The sequence below is a fragment of the Hippoglossus hippoglossus genome, chromosome 22, assembly GCF_009819705.1.
Source record: "Hippoglossus hippoglossus isolate fHipHip1 chromosome 22, fHipHip1.pri, whole genome shotgun sequence".
NCBI lineage: Eukaryota > Metazoa > Chordata > Actinopteri > Pleuronectiformes > Pleuronectidae > Hippoglossus > Hippoglossus hippoglossus.
Window position 1 is genome coordinate 24,355,165 of NC_047172.1, and position 22,326 is coordinate 24,377,490.

At 41.8% G+C, this 22,326-nt stretch overlaps 1 protein-coding gene across 3 annotated transcripts; it reads right to left on the bottom strand.

Moving 5' to 3' along the window:
- Positions 1 to 2,157: 2,157 nt before the first annotated feature.
- LOC117755778 (tripartite motif-containing protein 35) lies at positions 2,158 to 16,936 on the bottom strand. Of its 3 annotated transcripts, XM_034575860.1 has the most exons (7): positions 16,190 to 16,936; positions 15,254 to 15,349; positions 13,750 to 13,980; positions 12,989 to 13,011; positions 11,936 to 12,060; positions 8,477 to 9,094; positions 2,158 to 2,203 (listed from the first exon to the last, which is right to left on the bottom strand). In XM_034575860.1, exons 1-6 carry the CDS (start codon positions 16,727 to 16,729, stop codon positions 8,526 to 8,528), a joined length of 1,584 nt encoding a protein of 527 aa, XP_034431751.1. In that variant the 5' UTR covers positions 16,730 to 16,936; the 3' UTR covers positions 2,158 to 2,203; positions 8,477 to 8,525. The 3 variants fall into 3 exon arrangements, with proteins under 3 accessions (XP_034431751.1, XP_034431749.1, XP_034431752.1); XM_034575858.1 differs by lacking the exon at positions 2,158 to 2,203 and having other exon boundaries at positions 8,425 to 9,094; XM_034575861.1 differs by lacking the exons at positions 2,158 to 2,203; positions 15,254 to 15,349 and having other exon boundaries at positions 8,425 to 9,094.
- Positions 16,937 to 22,326: the final 5,390 nt, after the last annotated feature.

The following is a 22,326-nucleotide window of genomic DNA, read 5'->3' on the forward strand; positions in this document are numbered from 1 at the left end:
AAAAGCTGTTTAATGGGAACAGATTGACCGGTCTCAGTCCAATTTGTACTCGATCGGAGACAGGGGTGAGGTCCACACAGTGGGTGGGCGTTGATTAAAGTTCTTTCAGAGCTGAACGGTCACGCAAGGGATATATCATTAGCGATAGCCTTAAAGGGCTGCGACTATACATATAGAATCTGGAGTTAAAATACGGAACTATCGTTTTACAGCATAAGTCTCTACCTGGTATGTTCAGTTGCTTGATTTAGGCTGTAGGTTGCACTTAACCATAAACCGTTACGCTTGTTAGCACAACCACTGGGTTTCCATTGCGTTTGTGTGTGTGAGTGTTTAGAGGTTTCTAAGAGGAGGTGGAAAGTTCTCAGGGACATTAACCTCAAGGAGAGGAAGTAGGAGATGGAGAGAGGGAGTGGGGAGAGCCAAATGGTGGAAGTATTCTGCAGTCCTGTCTTTCCTCGACCCCTCCCATGTCACTGAGGAGGACTAACTCCCTTTTAGGAAAATCTCTCTTATAAAAACATCAGGTTTAGTATAATTATAGAATCATAAATTGTAGCTTGAGTCGATTTGCCTTATATAAGTAAGTATGCTATAATGAGTGTAATCATTGATACAATTTTCAGGATACATCTGATGATACATTGTTAACATTGCATGTCTGTCAAGCTCATCCAAGAAAATCTGTTTCTGCTGACACCAAAACACTGTGCTTCACATAACATTGTCCTCCCAAACTACTGGGAAAAACTCAGCACCATATTCACATGTCCATGGCATATGAAGCTGTTGACTCTGCTGATATTGCCTCATAATTTGGACTTCAATTGTCCTATTGCTGTTATTAAAGTTTCCCAGTATTCCATTAAAACAACACTCAACACTTTTATCCAAAGCGACTTACAATAAGTGCATTTAACTATGAGGTTACAAACCCAGAACAGCAAGAATCATGTAATTACATTAACTTAACACCAGAAAGAATAAACTGGTCCTCAGTCACATACTCATCCTATATAAATGTAAAGTACAATTTAAAAACTGTTATAACCGCTGCTTCAAAAGTGAAAAGGTCATATGTGAAGTTTTACTCTGACAACTAGGGTTGCAAAGGGCCGGAAATTTCCCCTAGTTGTCAAACCTTTCCATGTGAAGTTAAGCTCAGGAATTTTTGAAATTTTGACACTCTTTGCAAAAGTTAGCCTATAACAGGGAACTTAAATGTAGTTGAAAACGAGACTCTATGGAAAGTGCCATCAAGAGAATCCTGCTGGACAAAGAAGAAATCCAATCCTTGCCCACTTCCCTGGGGGAATGAAAGAATCCATTAAAGTTCTACTCACAAATGGATTAAGTCAAAAATATCATTTTTAAAATTTGTATTAGAAATGTTTGCATGCATGTCTGCTTATGACAAAACAAAATGTTTATATTTATGTCTGTATATGACAAGGTAAATACAGTTAGTATAAATTAGCCCCAAATTTCCAGTTTATTCCCATTAATTGGAAAGTTTCCAACTTTGAATATTCCCAGAATTTTGCAACCCTACTGACAACATCACACTCAGCTCGTGAATTCGTCCATTCCTGAAGATGCCACGTCAGTCGTTAACGTCATCACATTAGAGGGCTCGTCCAATCACAGCCTCGTGAATGAAGCGTTCATTAGATCATTTTTCGGTTACATGTATAGTTGTATGTTGTCATTGAACTGTGCTGATTGTACTGATTGTGTTTACAGCTGATTGAAGCGGGACAGATGACATGGATCCATCCTTCCACAGCCAGGAGCTCACCGACCTGTGTGCCACACTTCAAATAAGACTAGAAGCTACACTGAATCTCACAGCTACACAACATAGACGTCTACACACTTGAGCAGATTCGGACAGAGTCCCACAAAGAACTTATGACCCAGAGGCTTCACCTGATTAGTTTTTCACTGGCTAGGCCAGTTGTGTTTTTACAATATTTGTGCTGTATGTAAAGCATCTATCGCACTCCTGTCCATCCTGGGAGAGGGATTCCTCACATGTGGCTCTCTCTGAGGTTTCTACGTTTTTTCCCCGTTAAAAAGGGTTTTTAGTAGTTTTTCCTCACTCTTGTTGAGGGTTAAGGGAAGAGGATGTCACACCATGTTAAGCCCTATGAGACAAATCGTGTTTTGTGAATATGGGTTATACAAGCAAAAAATGTGATTGAATAATATGTATGTGCTTTGCTGCCTAATGCTATTGTCAGAGATGGGCAGTATTTCTATTACTTGTATTTGAAATACGTATTTCAATTACTTTTGAGTATTTTGTAATTTGTATTTGATAGGGCCGATAAAAAATCTAACGTAATTTGTAACAAAATTTTGTATTTAAAATACTCAAAATACTTTCTCCACGAATCAAAAAACAGTTCACGAGTTCAGTCTTCAGATCTTCAAGTTCAACGGATTGTCTGTCAAGGTAAATATTTTATCTGAGTGTGACAGATGTCAACTAGCTTGATGTATAATTTATGTCTGGGTCTGGCTACATAGCCTATTGTATATACATGGTGATAATATCAAGCTAGCGATCGATGCTAACATGCTAATGACGCTAGCATGCTGTCTAGGCTAGTGCATAGCCAGTGTTTAGCAAGTTAACTTATCAGTCGAGTAGCTAGCTATAGGAAGAGGGAGATTGGGAGCTTGTATGTTCATGATAACCTTATCAAGAGACGTCTGACCATCTAATCTTGCACTGTATTACAAGTTTTGCTGTATCTTCTCAATGTGAATGTCATAATGCCATATCAATTACTGGCAGATAATATAGTTCACAGTTAGCCAGGCTATGACAGTTGATGTCCATTTGTTAAAAAAAAACAAAAAAAAAAACATTAAATATCCAATTTATTTTATTTAAAAGGCATATTATGAAAGTATTCTTAGTTTTATTATTTCATACATTCTACAGTTGGCCAGGTGGACAACATGTCTCAGCAAGATGATGTTCAAGAAGGACCATCAACAAGCACAGATGGAACCACAGATGGAACCAAGCCTGTGTCTGCAATCTTGGATGGGAAGTTCTTCAGTATTGTCTCTCAAACACCAGATGTGAAGGTCCAGGCGGAGTGTAAACTCTGCACCAAAAAGAAAGCAGTAATATCTGGAACTCTTTTAGCTACATCAAATTTCAAAACTCACCTGAAGAGACTTCACCCTGACAGTCTTGATGATTTTGAAAAGCACAAGACAGTGTAGGCCTAATTATAGTGGCAAAAAGACAAACACCCCCTATAGGCAGACCCGCCTTTTTGAACACACAGGGTAAACTTGATTCTCTCATTACTTCGTACATAGTGAAGGGAATGCATCCTTTGTCTACAGTTGAACAAACTGAATTTGTTGAATTGATTCATGGATTAAACCCCAATCTGACAGTGATTTCCAGACATACACTGCCAAGGAAAATAGAAGCAGATTTCAATGCCAAAAAAAGTGATCTGAAAGAGAAACTGAAGACGGTGCAATATGTTTGCACCACTGCTGACATCTGGTCCACTAGTAAGACGAGCTTCATGGGCGTAACAGCTCACTGGATCAAGCCAGATTCAACTGAACGTGAATCAGTCGTTCTCGCATGCAGACATTTCCCAAGTCCACACAACTACAACCGCATTGCTGAGATATTGGAGGAAATCCACTCAGAATTTGGCCTGTCAAATGAAAACATCATTGCAACAGTGACTGACAATGGGTCAAATTTTGTAAAGGCCTTTAAGGAGTTCAACATATCTGTTGTTGCAGATGAAGACGAGAATGATGACACAGAAGAGGATGGACTATCCTTTGTAACCATCAATGCTTCAGAAGAAGAAGTGTCTGAAGGTGCAATCATCCTACCACCTCATGTGAGATGTGCCACTCATACACTGAGCTTAGTGTGTACCACTGATGCGAAGCAGGCGATGAAGGACTCTCCCACACTCTCCCGTCTGAACCACACAGCCATGGGAAAGTGCTCAGCTTTGTGGAATGCATCAAAAAGACCCAAGACGGCAGAGCTCCTGTCAGAAGTGACAAAAGAACAGTTGAAAACACCATGCCCAACACGTTGGAATTCTATGTATGACAGTTTGAATCAGCTGGCCACTTTAAGAGACAAACTACCTGAAATGATGGAAAAACTTCAGCTCCCTCCATTCAAAGAGGTGGAGCGTGACTACCTGGCAGAGTACTGCAAAATCCTGAGACCTATTGCAGTAGCCATAGATCGGTTACAGGGTCAGATATCCTGCTACTATGGTGAACCTATCCCTACCCTTTTTGCTGTGCAATCCAAACTCCATGACCTACAAGCCTCCAACCTAAGGCACACTTCTCCCCTTTTACATCTTGGTAGGTTTTGAGAAAAGGTTCAGTAGTTATCTGGAGTTGAAGACGGATGTGAACGAAGCCATCTTGGCAACAGTCACTCACCCATTCTTCAAAATGCGCTGGCTACCACCACGATTGTCAGGAGAAAGGAGGCGAATCCACCAGCTTATGCTCCACTCAGCTGAAGATCTTGGCCTGGTGGCAGAGAGTGAAACGGCTTCCTCCAACCTCCAAGATGATGAGGAAGATGACTTCTTTGTTTTCTCAGCTGAAGAAACTCAAGTCCAGGAAAGACAGGAGATCACAAGCCACAGCAAAGCTGAGTTAGAGACCCTTCGTTTTCTGGAGGACACCAGAAAAGACCTGCTTTCTCTTCAGCAGTACCCACTTATCAAGCTCCTTTTTGTTCGATTTAACACAACCCTCCCCTCTTCAGCTCCGGTTGAGAGACTGTTCTCGTTTGCAGGAATAATATTCCATCCGCACAGGAGGCGGTTAACACCAGAAATATTTGAAAAGTTAGTTGTTCTTAAAGGCAACTAAACTGGCTACTTAGTGGTTGGGTCTCAAGAACCAAAATGGAAGGATTATTATGTCATAAAGATGTCAGTGTGAACCTGTATGAGACACTTAACACTGTAATATAGAACTATGTGGCCTACCATGCCACTGGCCAATGTAAGAGAGAAATAAGTAGGCTACCATGCCAGTGGCCAATGTGTAGTGGTCAAAAGTTTAGTGCGACAGTTGAATGCCAATCGGGTTCACCACATATATCCAGAATAAACGGGACGGGAGGCTGATGATTCCAGAAATAGACAATTTATTCAAGTTGGACAAAGGATTTAAAAAGACTGATCAAACAGCACAGGATCATGTGCAATGTAGGGAGTACTGGCCTATACTTGATATAAATAACAGATTAACAAGAGAGAAGTTAAAGGCTCCAGACCCAATTTAACAAAGCTAAAATATCATGCATAAAACAAACACAGCACACTTTAAGAATCCCAACACTGTTGTGATTGCACCAGTGGATTATCACTGCAAGCGATATTATACACTGAAATAACAGAAGAGGGTCTCTAGTTTACGGAGCCAATAACTCACCAATATTCAAGCCATTAAACCAGGATTGCACAGTACCCGTCAACCATATTGCACATTACCCATAGAACAAAGAACAAAATAAAATGAACAAAGAAACCAGAAATCAAACCAATTAATCAGAAAGAAACTAAATCTAAACAAGGCCAAATAATCTAAATGAAATCTAAATGTGGGAAAAAACAGTGACGTAAATATTCTGCCTGAAGGCAGCCCTATGAAACAAACATGTCATATTAGGTCACACAATTATTAAACAAGTTTATCAAAATGTTTAAAAACATTTACAAATATAAAACACATCGTTATGCCATACCTTCAATTCATTAAAATAAAGCAGAGACCCACGCCGTCCTTATTGTCTTGATGACAAGTACTAAAACAGGAAAGGACAATTACACTTAATGTCACAGACACAATAGTATAGACTCTGGATAAATGTTCCAGCGCATTACTTACAAGTATCGTTCCCATTAGTTTGTGTGTACACGCTGACTGGAGATTATTACAGCGTGCCTGTATGGCGACGCTGATGCCGTCTCTCACACACACGGGCGCGCGCACACACACACACACACAGCTGTACGCTGGGCTCGCAACAAACAATTGGCGTCCACACCTGCTGCGCCCACGCTACACTTCCTCACAGGACCGGCAGTGCAGAGAGAGGGAGAGGGAGACTACGGGGTCCCTAAATAAACTTCGCCAACTCCCCTCATCCTATAGGCATCGCCGTCCTGTCAGGTTAATTAGAGCTGTGATTTTATATCTACAATGACATGTAAGCATAACTGGTAAAGTAACACTGCTAAAACTATCCTGTTTTAGCTAAAGCTTTTTATTAAGGATTGACCCCATTACAAATGTAAGAGAGAAATAAGTAGGCGCCCATGCCACTGGCCAAGGTACAGTAAAAGAGAAGTAAGTAGTGTAGTATAGCAATGCTCTGCTATACCAAATTGTGAGAAAATGGAAAATCCAGAAAAAGTATTTCCTATATTTTAAATACAAAATACATGTATTGTATTTTGTTACATTTTCTGGCACCAGTATTTTGTATTTTATTTTAATACATTTATTTGAGGGGTATTTTGTATCAAAATACATTTTGATGTATTTTTGCCCATCTCTGGCTATTGTTGCATATCAGGTGGTTTGCTGGGTTTAAAGTGTTAAATTTTGATCTGGGTTTATTTGTTGCCCATGTGCTCGCACTGCGGCGGTGAATGGCGCCCACATAGCAGTCTCAATAGGTAGCATATTCTCCTGCAGGCCACTGCGCCTACAGAGCCTGATTAAGTCGGAGCCTAGATGCCAAACACTAGCCTTTTCTACTGTTGCAATAAACGCTTGAACGTGAGTTGTCTGACTGAAATGGAGCAGCGGCTGCGAGCTAGTTCAGGCAGCCAACTTGATCTACCTCACTCTCCACAATCATATATAATACACATCCACCTTATTAGGGGGTCTATTTAAGCAGAGAAAATGTCCCATCACCCCCTTTGCTTTTCCCGCTGCTGCGTCAGTATTGATGCCAGTTGCTGCAGACCCTCCACCACCCCAGCATCCACCTGTAGGCAGGGACATGCAGACATTTTGGGGGGCAGGGGCTCAAGTGAGAAAAAGGGCACTTCTCATAATAATTTATAAAAAAAATGTTTTAAAACAAATAGTTGAATATAGTAGAACTTCTGCCTTATATACAATTGTTTTATTACCCTCACACTCACGCAATTGTTAAATACTCACGCCAGTTCACACAGAGAAAATGGTCTTCTTTGGTATTCACTAGGTTTATCACAAGAGCATCAACAACAAAGGAAACAACAATGCATCTTGATGTATTTCAGTGTATCACATCCACAATTTCCTATATTACTGCACATGACTGCTTTTTCATCAGTTAATAACAGTTAATAAAATCGTAAAACTTGTTTAATGGTTGGGGTTAGCACATTTTAATGTTGGGAAAGTTGTAGTTAAGGTTAGAGTAAGTCACCTAGAAATGAATGCAAGTCAAAGATATCCTCATAATGATCATCTGAAGTCATAGAGACGCTACTGTGTGTGTGTGTGTGTGTGTGTGTGTGGAGGGGGTTTTCAAGGTCACATGCGTTTGCCAAATACTCAGCAGACGTTGTGTGTGTGTGTGTCATGTTACTTTGGCACTTCCAGAAGAGATCAGGCAGACAGACAGCAGCAGATGTTGTAAGCAATTGACATCACTGCCAGAGAGCCTTTCCATACAAAAAACAGTTGTCTCAAATTGTTCTTGTGTTTGTTAGGGCTGTAAATATGCCTCCATGCAGGCGACAGCCAGTTGCAGAGGCAGTATGTTTTGGGGTTGACCATCTGTTCCTCCCAGTATGTGTTACTGTTCTCGTGAACAGGATATCTCAACAACACCGAGAGGGAATTTCTTCAAATCTGGTACAAATATTCACTTGGACACAAAGATGGATTGATTCGATTTTTCTCCCCTCCGTTTTCCAGAAACGTATGGTTGCTTTTTAAGTTGAGGTTACTGAAGAGGCTTGGTTGGTTTTGTAGGTGGACTACAAACAGGGGTGTTTGGTTTACATTGAGGATGGAGAAACAACAGCCCCCAAGAATATTTGATCTGACCCTTAAAACAAAGTTGATTAATGCTTGTACTGACTGCATATCATCACTGTAAAGTCTCATGGTGACTGTAAAGAGAAGAAATGTATGCAGACGCTGAGTTAAACTTAACGACAGTGCAGAGTTGACCCGCCACCACATCTTCTAATGAGTTATTTCCAGGTTGTAATAAATATGCGTTTATAGTAATGAAGGAACATGTCAACAACTGCAACAGTGAGGCTCAATGTCATGTTTAAAAGTTCTTGGACATCAATGGAACTTTATGGCACAGAGGAATTAGATATAGTAGGCTGTGATTCATACACAATTCTTATTAGGATACACTTGGTTTTGGTCTTTTAGCAGCAATTGTTAAGAAGGCAAACTGCTGAGAAAGTCCGGACTCATTTCTCTGGAGATCCTCCACAGGACATTTCTGAAAAGGGCTTTTGACACTATTCTATGGTAACATTCATCCTCCCCGCTGTGATTTTCAGTGGATTGTTAGAACATGTAGTGGAAAAGTAGGGTTTCAGATTTCCACTCCACTGCTTTTTAAAACGATAGATCAGGGTGTTGTCGTTGGCATCAGAGAAAGTGAGACACCCTCTCTCCCAGTCAAGCTGAACTCTGACTCTGCGTGGCCTTCTTCTCAGCTTGAGTGGGGTGCTGTGGCCAGGGGAGGCCCAGTACTCCCCAGAGGAGAGGGACACAGTCCACAGGCCGCGACCTGGGTCTGTGTCTGAGTCGAAGGCAGGACTGGGGTTTAGAGCAGAGTTGGACCAGTCTTTTCTTTGGACTGTCTCTCTGGCCACGCCCAGAGCCCAGTGGCTGTTATCTCCCACCTCCACCTCCCAGTTGTGCCTCCCTGAGCTGAAGACTTCCGAGCCCAGGATGCTCTGTCGGCTCACAAACCTCTCTGGATTGTCTGGAAGAGGCTGCTCCTCACACACAAACACACTGGAAAGGTCAGGAGACACACTTAAACACACCGAGCCTGTGTTAGGGTCCATGGTCACTGGAACTGAGGAATAGAATGTGTCAGTGAAACACAAAGAAAAAGGCACATATCAATACTAAAAGTCAACACACTGCATACACTCAATGTACAGAAACACTCACAATTTTACCATGTTCACAATTTTCTTTATTTCTATAACCTATAGCCCATATGTACCAATTGACATGTATAAAATCACAACCCATTCAGCAATTGTGTGACAGTTAGTGCTCTCTACACACAATCAGCTGTATGATATATGAAGCATCGTGTTAGTTCATGCAGGAGACAGAGTCCTGTGCTCAGCTGTCACAAGCTGTCAGCTACTGATCATGGGTGCTCGTCAGTCACTCACCAATCACAGCCCATCCTCTCAACAAAGGAGGCCATTTAAATATGACCTTCTCCTCACTGATCCCTACTCAGCTACACTGTCACTCATGCTCTGCTGCCGAAAACTTGCTTCCACCACCCCAGCCTCCACCTTTTAGCACTGAGTCCAAACATGGTTGTGGTAAATGGTATTTGTCTTGAACAAATGTATCTTGCCTGCTACCCCAACTAGGGGGCTTTGCATGTGTTCCCTGCTTCATCTTAGCATGCGGCTTGGCTAATCCAATGAACATCCAAATGACGCCATCAGAGCCAAGCAAAACTGTTTTCCCATTTGTGGTAGATAAATAGTTAATTCATGACTAAGTGTTCCTGACTGAAATGTATTTGCTACAACATGGGGCTGCGATGCACTGGCTGCCTGTCCAGGATGTACCTCGCCTCTCACCCCATGTCTGCTGGGATTGACTCAACTCCCCCGAAGACCCTTAAAGAATCATCAGTATAGATAATTGATGGGGTGCCAGATTGGGTGTAGAGCCCAGTGCCCAGAGAATGTACGGACTGGGACTAAAAAACAGCCCTAAAACGTAACCCCAGTTTGTGCTTCTCTTATGTAATTATTGTTTTATTTTGTGCATACATGAGCAACACATACTGGGACTAGGTTGAAAGGGAGCAACCTGATGTTGTGTTGACTGTGTTCCATACAGTATTTACCACTTGCCCTGTACTTTCCTGTGGAACGTCCACCAGCTCAGCTCTCTAACCCTCACATAGGTCCCTCACCATCGTGAAAGGTGACCATAGCAGGCTTTGGCTGCACATTCGCTTCTTCACTCAAATGGTGCTGCTGGACTTTATGTATACTACTGTAACTGCTGCTAATTCACAACATTTCAACGCATCACTCTCAAGGGATTCAAGCCTTCTCTTGCTTACATTTTCCACCCCACCCTTTTCTTTCTGTTTTCTTTGATTTTATCCATAATGTTTACTCTGGCACTGTCTCATTAATTGTAACCATGGTAACTGATGTCAACTGTTTCCATCCGAAGCTCACACTGCTCACACTCATGCTTTGTATTTCTGGTCTTACTTCTTCTTGGGTGTTAACTTGGCATGCAATAACCAAATGTTTGCATTAGAGCCCTCTGTTGCATATGTGCAACTATCTGAAATTATGATGTTAAAAAAACAACAACAAATACCTATTCTCCAGAATGTGCAGATGGCCAGTCCACCCCTTGGTGCCGAGCCAAGTGCAGCATAGGTTAATGCAAGCATACCAGTAAGAAAACCAACACCAAATAATGATCCTAGCAAACATAGCTTTTGAAAAATGCATTTAAGCCTTACAACTAAATAAAAGCATTGGCAAATATTCCCCTTGTCAGAAAAGAGCACAGCCCAACAATTAAGAATGAGGCTGAAGGAAACACAAGTGCCAATAATACACATTACACTTTGATTCACCTCTTGTAGAATTTACAACAAAGGGGTTGCGGTATTTTGGGTTTTGGTAAGCTGTCCTTCTAATGTGTTTATGATAACTAAATCTAAGTGGCGTGCAACAAGAAGCACTGTCAGCAGATTCAGCATCATCACTCCCTCCATAGGAAAACATGAGATACATGTAGTTCTACTGCTGATAATGTGTAGGAGGATAAAAAGCAACACAAACCAGTGGCAGTGTAATTCCACAGTGTGTTGACAAGCATATTTACAAGATAACATTCTTCAGCACATCAGGATGCCACTGCCCGGTTTCCAAATACACTCTCTTGGAAGTAGCAGATTTTTTTCCAATGACAGTCACATTATGGCAACTGTTGGCGGACAACCTTTGTCCGAAGAGTGCTACATGCACCTTACATGATATGGTTAATGTCGTTGCATAAAACCTATGTTTGGAACTTCAAATTATCTTACAGGAGGGTAATCCCCTCATTAAAAACAGTAACACTGGTTGCATCAGTGGAACAGGTGAAATGCACTGAATCACTGTTGGTGCCATGCAACACAAGGTTCACAGAAACATGCAATCTTATTAGCATTAGCCAGCCAACCAAGAAGGCTCGACAAAAAATTAGCTGGTCAAGGGGCAGACACCAAAAAGAGGAGAGCAGAGATAAAGACAAACAATAGTGAGCGACATTCTGTTGAGATTGTGAAGGACAATAATTAGCATTCATCCCTGAGATATTTTGGTTGAGTTTCCCAATGGTTCACTTGTTAACTTGTTAATGAAGCAACAACAGATCCAGTGCATTGCTGTCTACACTGGAAAGGATTGGGGAGGGGGCAATCGTGTAAAGAGTGGAAGCTTGTCAAGTTCACCATGGTTCAGGTGAGGTGTGTATCCTTTTTTATTACTGGTATCGAATGACATTTAGCATATGGTCATGAGAGGTTCAACTGAAAGGTGGTAGGTGGTAAATAATTAGTGGTAATTAAAAAATGCTCAATATTTTTTACCAGTTTTATCTAGTTCATGACACCAGTGAGTCAATTATAGCAGAATATGCTCACAGTACTGGATGATCTTTAGCATCTTGTCCCAGACACGGTGCTGCACACAGCCCTGGTGTTTGGCCACATCAAGCAGAGCTTCTGATTCTTCCTCTGGCTCTGGCTCCTCTACACTGCACCGAGCCCTGGGACAAACAGTGCAGATGAGCTACCATACTACAACATCTGCATGGTCTGCATTGTGTGTGTGCAACATTTGCAGGTCTGCATGGCTTTTGTTAAGTACGTGGTGGGTAGGGATGCCACAGTGTAGACATTTTTCTACTGGGTAACAGAGGTGTTTCGATATCCCGGTATTGATGAGAAATGTAACATTTAAAAAAGGCATTATTGATATCATGTTAATAATTTTATTAAGATTCTTTGGGCCACAATATTTTATGAATGAAAATTTTGTGAATCGCTGCACTTTGCACAGCTCTGCTTTTAAATAAGATTTAACCCATTTGAAAAAGAATCTGAAACACTCAGAAGTGTAAAAATAAGTAGGTTCTTTATGAAACTGCAGGTCAGAAGATGTTCTTTAATGTGGCCCAGGACAAGTTGACACTGCTAAGAGAATGTGACCAACTGCATCTAACATCACCTCCAAATGGGGTCTGACTGATCATGTGTGAAATACATCCTCTATGTATCTTGTGCTCACACAAATACTTAGATCTGTTGACAAGTGGACAGTTCTAGAAGTGGGATAGAAAGTGAGAGAGAGGCCCTTATGATCGGATCACCCAAGATGCTTGTTACCAGGTCTGAACAGGACTTCTGTCTCTCCATAGTTTATCTAGCCATTGGTAGCACTGTGAAAAGTCCCCTAAACAGTTTAACTGTTCTTAGCAGGTAGACAGACCCCAACATAACACCTGTCCTCTCAGTGTACCTGCGTCCAGAAGCTGCCACCTTCATCAAAGTTTGCAGATTGTCTCATTAATATTATGGAGTTTTAAATTATTAAAATGTGATATATATATATATGTATATTTATGTACAATAAAAGTAATTTAGTCTAGTTTAATTTTTAAGAAAACTGCCTTTTTATTAGCATGAGGGGCTTACCTTTCAGAGCTCTTCTTATAATTCTGTGGGGACAAAACATTTTAAGTTTCAGGGTTTTTTGTCATTTCATCACATGCTTGACATTAAAATAAAATAACTCCAGAGAGCCCTAGTTCTGTGGATTGAAACACGTTGCTGATGAGAGAGGCCAGGGGATAATGGTCAGATCAGTTGGAGCTGACAGAAATACTAGAGTGACTCAGATAACCACTGAAAACTGTGGTTACCATCGAAGAATCCGAGTGAACAGCACCTCGTACATAAGGTTCCACTCTTGTCAGCCAAGAACAGAAATGTGCATGAGTCAAAACTACCTAATACCAGGATGCTGCTGCTGGTGGTTTAATGGTGTGAGGAAGGTTTTCTTGACACCCCTGGGGCCCTTCATACCAATCATGGTTTGAATGAGCCAGTCTGAGAATTGTCGCGGACCATGTTCATCCCTTTATGTCCACAGTTGACCATATACTAATGAATACTTCCAGCAGGGTAAGGTTCCATGTCATGAACCGAAAGTCGTCTCAAACCGGTTCCATAAGTATAACAGTATTTTCAATGAACCTCAATGTCCTCCCTGTCATCAGTTGTAAATCCAGTCGAAAATCTTGTGTAATTCGTGCCTCAAAGAAAGAGGCTGTATTGAGAGCAAACCAAGAGCATACTCATGGTATATAGTGTTTGATAATGTAGTGTGTGAGTGTTTAAATGCAAATAATATCTGTGAGGATAGACAACCAGAAACTACTTCCTGTAGAAACTACCTTAAGAAAGAGGAGGTTGTCGAAGCCCATGGCGTCTTCTGTCTCTCCCATACTGTTGGTCAACACTTGTATGTCATCGTTGATCCTGTCAATCTTTTCTTTCATCCTGTGACTCTTTTCCTCTTCCTCTTGGTTCAGCTGTGACATCAGAGTAGCCTCCTCATCATGGAGGTACTGGTGCATCTTCTCAAACTCATCCCTCAAAATCTGGGCTGTTTTTACTGATTGACTCTGACAATGGGGTAATAAGACATCATGTTAGAAGATTTGTTCGAAACACTTTATATTCAAATAAATTCCTCACTTGTCATTACAAAGCACTTATTAATGTTGTATACTACATGACCATGTTATACAACCACTAGTCCATTAACTATGGCTGCTGTCACCCCTGAAAGTGCCTCTCTCCCCCTCTCTATCTTTTCCACCTAGCTCTCCTGTCCTCCTCATTTTCTCTCTCACCCCAACCGGTTGAGGCAGATGGTTCTAGAGGCTTCTCCCAGTTAATGAGGGAGTTTTTTCTCTCCACAGTCACCAAAGTGCCGGACATTGTGGGAACCGCTGGGTTTCTGAATCATTTTTAAGGTCTTGACCTTATATGTAAAGTGCCTTGAGATAATGTATATTATGATTTGGCGCTATACAAATAAAATCGAATTTAAAGTCCGAACTAGGATTTACATTGTTGTGACATTTGACATTGGGCGTGCATCTGATGTTGGCATGTTATCAATTCAGCTATTGCATTCACTAATCTTTTTGAATAAAGTGCATAGAAAAGAGTATTCTTTCCATTTGAGTGGAGAAAATGTATGAGCCGGTTTATTTAATTAATTTCATTGCCACTGTAATATGATTGTGGTATTACTCCCAGCCATAGGAACATCTTCATCATTGAAACATATCATTGGAGGTAAAGACTACATGCAATCCTGTGAGCCACTTCTGTCTCTTTTTCTTCCTCTATGATTTAATGCTATCGCTATTGGTCCGAACTATCCATGTTAATAACAATAATGTTATCACACTACAAACAAACCTAACCACCTTTACACCTGTTATTTTGATCCAGACTAAACTGAAAAGTCAGAAGGTCTGGACCAAACAAGGTAAGTGTAAGAGCCCACGAGTTTTCCCTCAATAATATTCGTATTACTGCTTATTGGTAGTAAGTGAGGAAGTTGTTGTACATGTTTTTCAATCTCCATATGCTTTGCTCAATGTGGGCCTTATAAGGTATTAGTACCACAAAAATATTCTATTTCCCTTAATAAATATGGTATATTCTTCTTTAACACAACACAAAAAAATGTGTACATTACTAACACATGAATAATAAAGTTTAAATAATATAACAATATGTTATTTCCTTGCTTGTAGCTTGGCTTAGTTCAGGAGCCAAACTACTTATTTGTAAAGTACGTTAGCAGTATGAATCACACTTCTTCTGTCAAACAGCTGTAATTTCCTTATAACGATTTTTCATGCATCCTTTATGCAGTACCTCGATATGAGTGGCAGTATCCTTCCAGGTTTGTCTGATGGAGGTTAATCTGTCCAGCTGCACCTGGAGGCTTCTGATAGCAGATCGCAACTCTCTCTACAGACAGAATATCAAACATTAATCTACACAACTGGTCAGTTCCAGAACTGAAGAAGATGAGAGGGGACAACTCTTCAAGAAACACAAGCAAGTTCAGTTGCCTATGAACAACTTCTGAAGATACCATGACCTGGATAACTGAGAATCTTAACAGACACATTACATAGAGTACTGTTAAAATGTATTTAAAATAAACCACTGTTAGAATTAAATGAAATAAAACACTTACATTTTAAATGAACCATAAAATACATTCAAATAAACCACTGTTGTAATTGTAGAGTAGGGTTCGGGTTCATTATCTGTACACTTATCCTTTGAGGGTCACATCTTCGCCATACACAGACGAAGATGTGAAGTGAGTTTTTGTTGATGAGAGCCAATGCTGTCAATGTGATGTAAACAAAAACACGTGACCTCTGCAGCAGAATTAATATGTTACATCCTGCCTCTGCTGGCTGCACCAAGTTCACCTGAATCATGTAGAGGATTTATTGTTGTGAATGAGTCTGAACAGAGAATCTCCTGGTGAGTTGTTCATGTTGTTTATGTGTGAAAGGAAAGCTCTGGAGAAAGTCCAGACCCAATTCTCAGGAGTTCCTCCGGAGGTCGTGTCTGAAAACGGCTTATGACATTATCATGGATATTTCATCTCAACAAAGCTTCCACAGTAGGTATCATATAACTGTTTTCACATTCTGAGCAGCACTTCTCTTAGTAAACTGATCTTAATGTGTGAAATAGGCGCAGGATCCCTTTAATACTTGTTGTTGCAACACGACCCAACTATTCAGGTCAGTGAAGTTTGTGTGCTGTCTCTGTGTTCTTGTGTCTGACCTTACAGTTGTGAACAGCCTCCTGAATAGAGCAGCACTGGTGCTCTTCATGCCCCTCTGTCTGACACTGCTGGCAGAGCAGCTTCTCCTCTTGCAGACAAAACACAGTGAGCGTTTCACCATGCTGACCACACAGCTCTTCTTTCTCTACCACGTTATATCCATCCTCTGCTCCTCTGACACTGTCCTCTGCAGCTCCAGGCACGACTCCGTGTCTCCTGGGCAGATCATGAAACAGGGCTTCCAGCAAAGTGTGGAGGACCGAGTCCATCAGCTGTGATCTGTAGCAGATCGTGCAGCCGTCCGGGCCCAGCTCTCCCTGACTCAGCTCGATACACGAGGGACACAGTTTGTGGCCACAGGGCAATGTCAGGACGCCCAGTGACTGGCAGCCTGGACACTCGTACTCTTCTTCAGGTTGGGTTGGAAGCTGATCCTCAGATTCTCTGTCCCCAACAGTGGTGGTGTCTTCATTTTGATTACCAGGAGTGTCTATATCTCTGTCTTGTACCAACCTCTCTCCTTCTTCTTGGTCAGCCATGACAGTGCGACAGACAGCTGTTTAATTTTAGCACAGTGTAACTGCTATTTAGCTGAACAAGATTTAGATGTTGCCCCTGACTGTGCCTCCCAAAGTCTGAGCTTTGCAACAGGTTGCAAAATCATTTATGCTCTCTGTCACTATAAACTCCTCCCCTCAGCTGCTATACGCCCCCTCCCTGCTGAGAGATGGGAGCCAAATAATGACATGTTAAAAATACTTTGTTAAAAACAAGTTGCGTCATTCAAAAAGTGATGCACAGAAGAAATGAGGCCTGTACTACGAAGCAAGTTCAACAAAATCAACTCCAACATTGACCTACAAAGGTGGTTATTAGCCGTTTCTTATCCAGCTTCAAGTGAAGAAGAGACAGAATTGTTAATTACAATCAACATCATCAGCAACTATATATAATATACTGCTATTTAGTATACTACACAAATTAATACCCATTTATTTATGTATATATATATATATATATATATATATATATATATGGATATTTCTATTTCAAACAATATTTCATATTAAAAGGGGGATATTATATTCAACATTTTTTGTATGTTTTGTTTCATTTTGTTCTATCGCCTTTTTCATTCTCTTGTCTGTCAGATTTTGTGGAAGCAGGTGCACCCAAAAATGCAGTGCAAAAAGGTAGTGAAACAAAAGGTGCCCTTTAATGAAAGGCAAAGTTCTTACAGAGAAAAAACTAAATCCAAAAATCCATGAACTCAAAGAGGGTAACAGCAAAAACAAGTTAAACACTAGGAGACACTAGAAATACAAATACAACCCTAAACACAGGAAAAGACCATGAACAAAAGAGTCCACAAACTGAAACAAAACAACAAAATACTAAATAGTCAGAGTCCAGAGCCATGACAATGTCTACCTCATTCGGACTTGTATGCTGCTGTAACAAGTGAATATCCCCAGTATGGGATCAATAAGTTTTATCTTATCTTAGCATTTCTTATCTTATCCTAGAACCTTATCTGAAATGAGAAGAAACATCCAGAAGAAGTACAAAAGTTGAAATAATTGAGGAAAAATTGGGCCGATGTGATTAGAAAATAATTTAACAAATTAAAAAACGCACACATTTCCCTCATTGGACCTTAAAGGGATAGTTCATCCAAAAATGAAAATTCACTCTACTCACATAGGCATAAGGATGAGTGTCTACTCATCTGTCGACGACTTAATTAATTGAATTCATTATTTGTGATTGGTTTTCTTTTGATGCCTCGGCCTACCAGAGTCTTTTTCCCTTATGTTTGTGCGTTTATTCTACAAAGGAACTGCAATACAACAAGAGATTCCATTTGATATCTATGAAAATGACTACAGAGCTGCTGTACAGAGCATCACACAGACCTGGGGCCTAATTAATGAAACAGTGCGCAGGATTCATTCTAAAAGTGTATGTGCGCACAAAAGCTAAAAATGGCCAACACAAAAAACTAAATCAGATTTATTTTGCGCATGCACACCTGAACGCAATTTCCCCTAAATAAATCACAGTCCACCTGGAAACATGCGTACTCGGAGCACAAGAAGCGGAGGCAGGTGGATGCCTCCGCTGATGTTGCCGGAGACAGTTTCTCCGCTCCGGGGTACTATCGCCTGGACGAGGCGATACATTTTATTCAACAAACATGGACCGGAGTCTGACGACTTCGCTCCAGCTGCTCGAGACTCTGCGGACGACGGCCTACAGGCTACTCGAGCCAGATGATCACAAGACTGTTGGACCATTCACATCAGTGTGCCGTCTATTCTTCAGCAGCACCATGGCCATAGAACCGGACCTCCTGCCGCCCGACCGAGCGGAGGAGTTAGCAAAGGCCTCCAGCACGCTGCTATCCCTGAGCGTGTCATGGTTTTATCTTCGGACTGTTTATTTTTCGTGTCTTTATGAAGAGTGTTTTCAGTTTGATTATTACCTCCTTTTCATGTGTTTCATGTATATCCCTGTGTTTATGTTTGTATATGACCTGTTCCTGTGTCTCATGTTTTGCTCTCCCTGTGTTGTTTCCTGTTTTGTTTTGTAGTTTCTGCTCCTTGGGTGTTTTCTATCTTCACTTCCTGTCTTTGTCCTGTTTCCCGCCCTTGTGATTGTCTGCACGAGTCCTCATGTGTTCCACCTGTGTTCAATTGCCCCTGCCTTCCCTGTGTATGTAAGTCTCTGTGCTTCCCCTTGTCGGTTTGTTGTCATTCATGCCTCGTCTCTTGTGCTTGTCGTCCTCTGCATCATCTCCGTCTCTTGTAAGTTCCTAGTGTTTGCGCCTGTGTGCTCTTTGTTTTTTCAGTTTAGACTTTTTGAGTTCTCTCTGTTAGACTGTTAGACTAATTTTTCCATTAAAAGGAAACCTCTGCCTCTGCATCTTGGGTCCACCTGCTCAACAAAACCCTGACAGAGCGCCTCCATCGCTGTCGCCTCTGCCTGCGTTACCGCCTGGCAGACTATGATCCACAGGAGCATCTGGCTGGGTCTCTCTTCCTTGTCAGACTCACTCAGGTAAGAGCTGCTGGAAGCCCCCATCAGCCCTGACGGACTGTTCGGGCCCGTCTTCAGACGGCATTGGACCACATGCAAATCACTGCAGATGAGGCGGACAAGATCCGAAGCCACATGTCCCGGTCCCCAACGACTACAGGATCACCGGCGAGACCGCCGGGATCCTCAGCAACAGCGAGCGAGACGTCCCGCGACAGCGGCTCGCCCTCCAGCTTCCTTCCCTCCTCCTCATCAGTCTTTGCTCCCGACTGCATGGCAGGCACTGCGAATCAAAGCCCTAAGTCAGTACATCTCCTCTGTCACACATGCAGTGTGTCCCTCCTCACGTGTTTCTGTCGACAACAAGTGTGATCATGTGCCCACTGTAATGGTTGTCTTTTGAGTGTTTATTTTCCGCCTCTTTATGAAGAGTGTTTTCAGTTTAATTATTACCTCCTTGTGTTTATGTTTGTATATGAGTTGTTTCTGTGTCTCATGTTTTCCCACTCCGTGTTCTGTTTCCTGTTTTATTTTGTAGGCTCTGTTCCTAGTGTTTTCTTTCTTTACTTCCTGTCTTTGATTGTCTGCACCAGTCCTCATGTGTTCCACCTGTGTTCAATTGCCCCTGCCTTCCCTGTGTGTGTGTGTATATAAGTCTCTGTGCTTCCCTTTGTCCTGGTTGGTTCGTTGTCGTCAATACCTTGTCTCCTGTCCTGTCGTAAATGCCTTGTCTCCTGTGCTCTTAATTGTTTTTCAGATTTGACTTTTTGAGATTCCTCTATTTGCTGTTTTTCTCTGTTGGACATTTTTCCATTAAAAGGACACCTTTTGTTTAAAGCTCTGCTTCTGGGTCCACCTGCTTAACCCAACCCTGACACCCACGAGAGCCATCACTACGCAGTGTTTCCCCTACCATTATATTAGGGGGGCGCCGCACCCCCCCTGGGAGGTCAAGTTAATTTTTTTTTTTTAATATAGCGCCAGATCTCAACATAAGTCATTTAAGGTTACCTTTCCTATAAAACAGGTCTATAGCTTGCTGTTTTATTAAACAAACTAAATGGCCTTATGTTATTTATCTTATTTACACGACGGCATGTCATTTCTGTCTCTACATGGTCGCGCGTTTAGATTTCTCCTCTGCTCTGTGTACCGCGCACGGCGGAGTTCCATCCCGATGCGCACACACACGTGCGCGCACACACACACACACACACACACTGACACGTGCACGCACACACAGGTGAGCACACTCCCACCAGCGGACAGAGAGCATCCATCGGAAAACATGTCGCATCAACCACCTGAAAAGCAGATAAAAATATCCACGTTTTTTAAAGGCTCCCAGGGTGGTGAAGATGGCAACACTCACTCTCCTGCGAGTAGCAGCCGGAGTGGCTCTCCTGCTCCGGGTCCAAGTACAGAAAAGAGCCCAAGTCTTGCACGCCCTGCCCCAGACAAGCATCAGTCCAGTCACCACCGGATGACAGGTTTTGACCCAGCTTGGCTGTCAGAGGGGAAATACTCCCCCTGGCTGTACAAGACTGATCTTGGTAAGTAAGTAAGGGCCCGTCCACACGTAACCTGGATTGCCTGAATCTGGAAAGAAATGTTGTCGGATCTGCCTTCCCTCCACACGAACCCGCCAGCGGATCCGTGTTCGCACATTTTCTAACCCGATGACGTGAACGCACCACGCCTCGCCTCGCAACCTCAGCCTGAACCCTTATTAACCCCGCTGCGTCACTTCATAACAGCAACAACATAAACCAAATCGATCTTGTTAAGAAGCTGGTTAGGAAAGGGATGACATTACCAAGCAACACTTTAATCTATCACTGTTTAATCTATTTTCATCGGACCATTGTTCAAAACCGGCCAATCTGACGTGAAAAGATTTTTATTACAGACGGAAGTTTCAAAACGGTAACTTAACACAAACGAGGGTTATGGCGAAGTGCGTGATTCTAACTAGTCCTGTTTGATTGCTGTGGTAACAGTGATTTCCGGTGGTAGAGAAGTCGTTAAGCAATGGGAAGATTGCTAGTAGGATCTCGACTTTTGTCTTCTTTCACTTTATGCGCATGCTCCATAACGTCTTTACAGCGATTTCAACCACTCCGCTCCAGCATTTCCGTGTTTTCTTGACAGGGCTTCGTGTAGACGGATAAACAAAAGTACCGGATCCAAAAATGTTTCCAGATTCAGGCAATCCAGGTTAGGTATGGAAGTCAGTAAATACATACATTACATACATACATACATAGATAGATAGATCGATAAAATACAGTTCATAGAGAATGAATAGGGGATTATTTCAGTTTTCTTTTTGGTTTTAGGAATGTTCTGTCGAATATGTAGACAGCATAAACAGGCAGTTGTGAGAGGAAACCAGACCTGGCCATTTATAGAGTCTCCCTGCCAGTCCTACAGAAAGGACAAACTGAACAAACACATGACGTCTGAGCATCACTGAATAGCCTGTCAGCGCCAGTCACGTTTGACAGCAGGTAAAAATGGTTTATTCTATTATGATTTGATCAATAACATGTTTGGCTCTTCAATGCTGATGATGCATGTCATTTCAGGCAACACTGTCCTTGCATCATTTGAGCCCACAGTTGTCCTGGAGCATGAGGCTGTGGTGGGGGCATTCAAGTGCTTGTACTGGCTAATAAAGCATGAAATAGCCCACCACACCAACTATTCAGCCTTGCTGCAACTAGCTCATCTTTTGGGCTGCACCTATTTTGACTAGCTCAATGTAAGCTTCTTTTGTAAAGGTTTACCATATTTTTGTTTTGTCTTATGCGATGGCTATATTGACAATGAATTGGATTATTCTTGCATAAAATTAAAGAATTCATATACTGCATTTAATTGTCAAGCGTCTTTGAATGTTAACCTTTCCAACATTTTTTTAGAATGTTCTCCTTTGCACTTGTGTCCGTCCTGGGAGAGGGATCCCTCACATGTGGCTCTCTCTGAGGTTTCTACCTTCTTTTTACCCTGTTAAAGGTTTTTTTAGTAGTTTGTCCTTACTCTTGTTGAGGGTTAAGGGCAGAGGATGTCACACCTTGTTAAAGCCCTATGAGAC

Excerpts from the sequence above, each read along its gene's own strand:
- LOC117755778 (XM_034575860.1), bottom strand. The coding sequence starts at position 16,729 with ATGGCTGACCAAGAAGAAGGAGAGAGGTTGGTACAAGACAGAGATATA. Across the intron at positions 13,981-15,253 it reads ATACTGCCACTCATATCGAG|AGTCAATCAGTAAAAACAGC; the intron begins GTACTGCATAAA and ends CCCCATTGTCAG. Across the intron at positions 9,095-11,935 it reads GCTAAAGATCATCCAGTACT|TTCCAGTGACCATGGACCCT; the intron begins GTGAGCATATTC and ends TCTATTCCTCAG.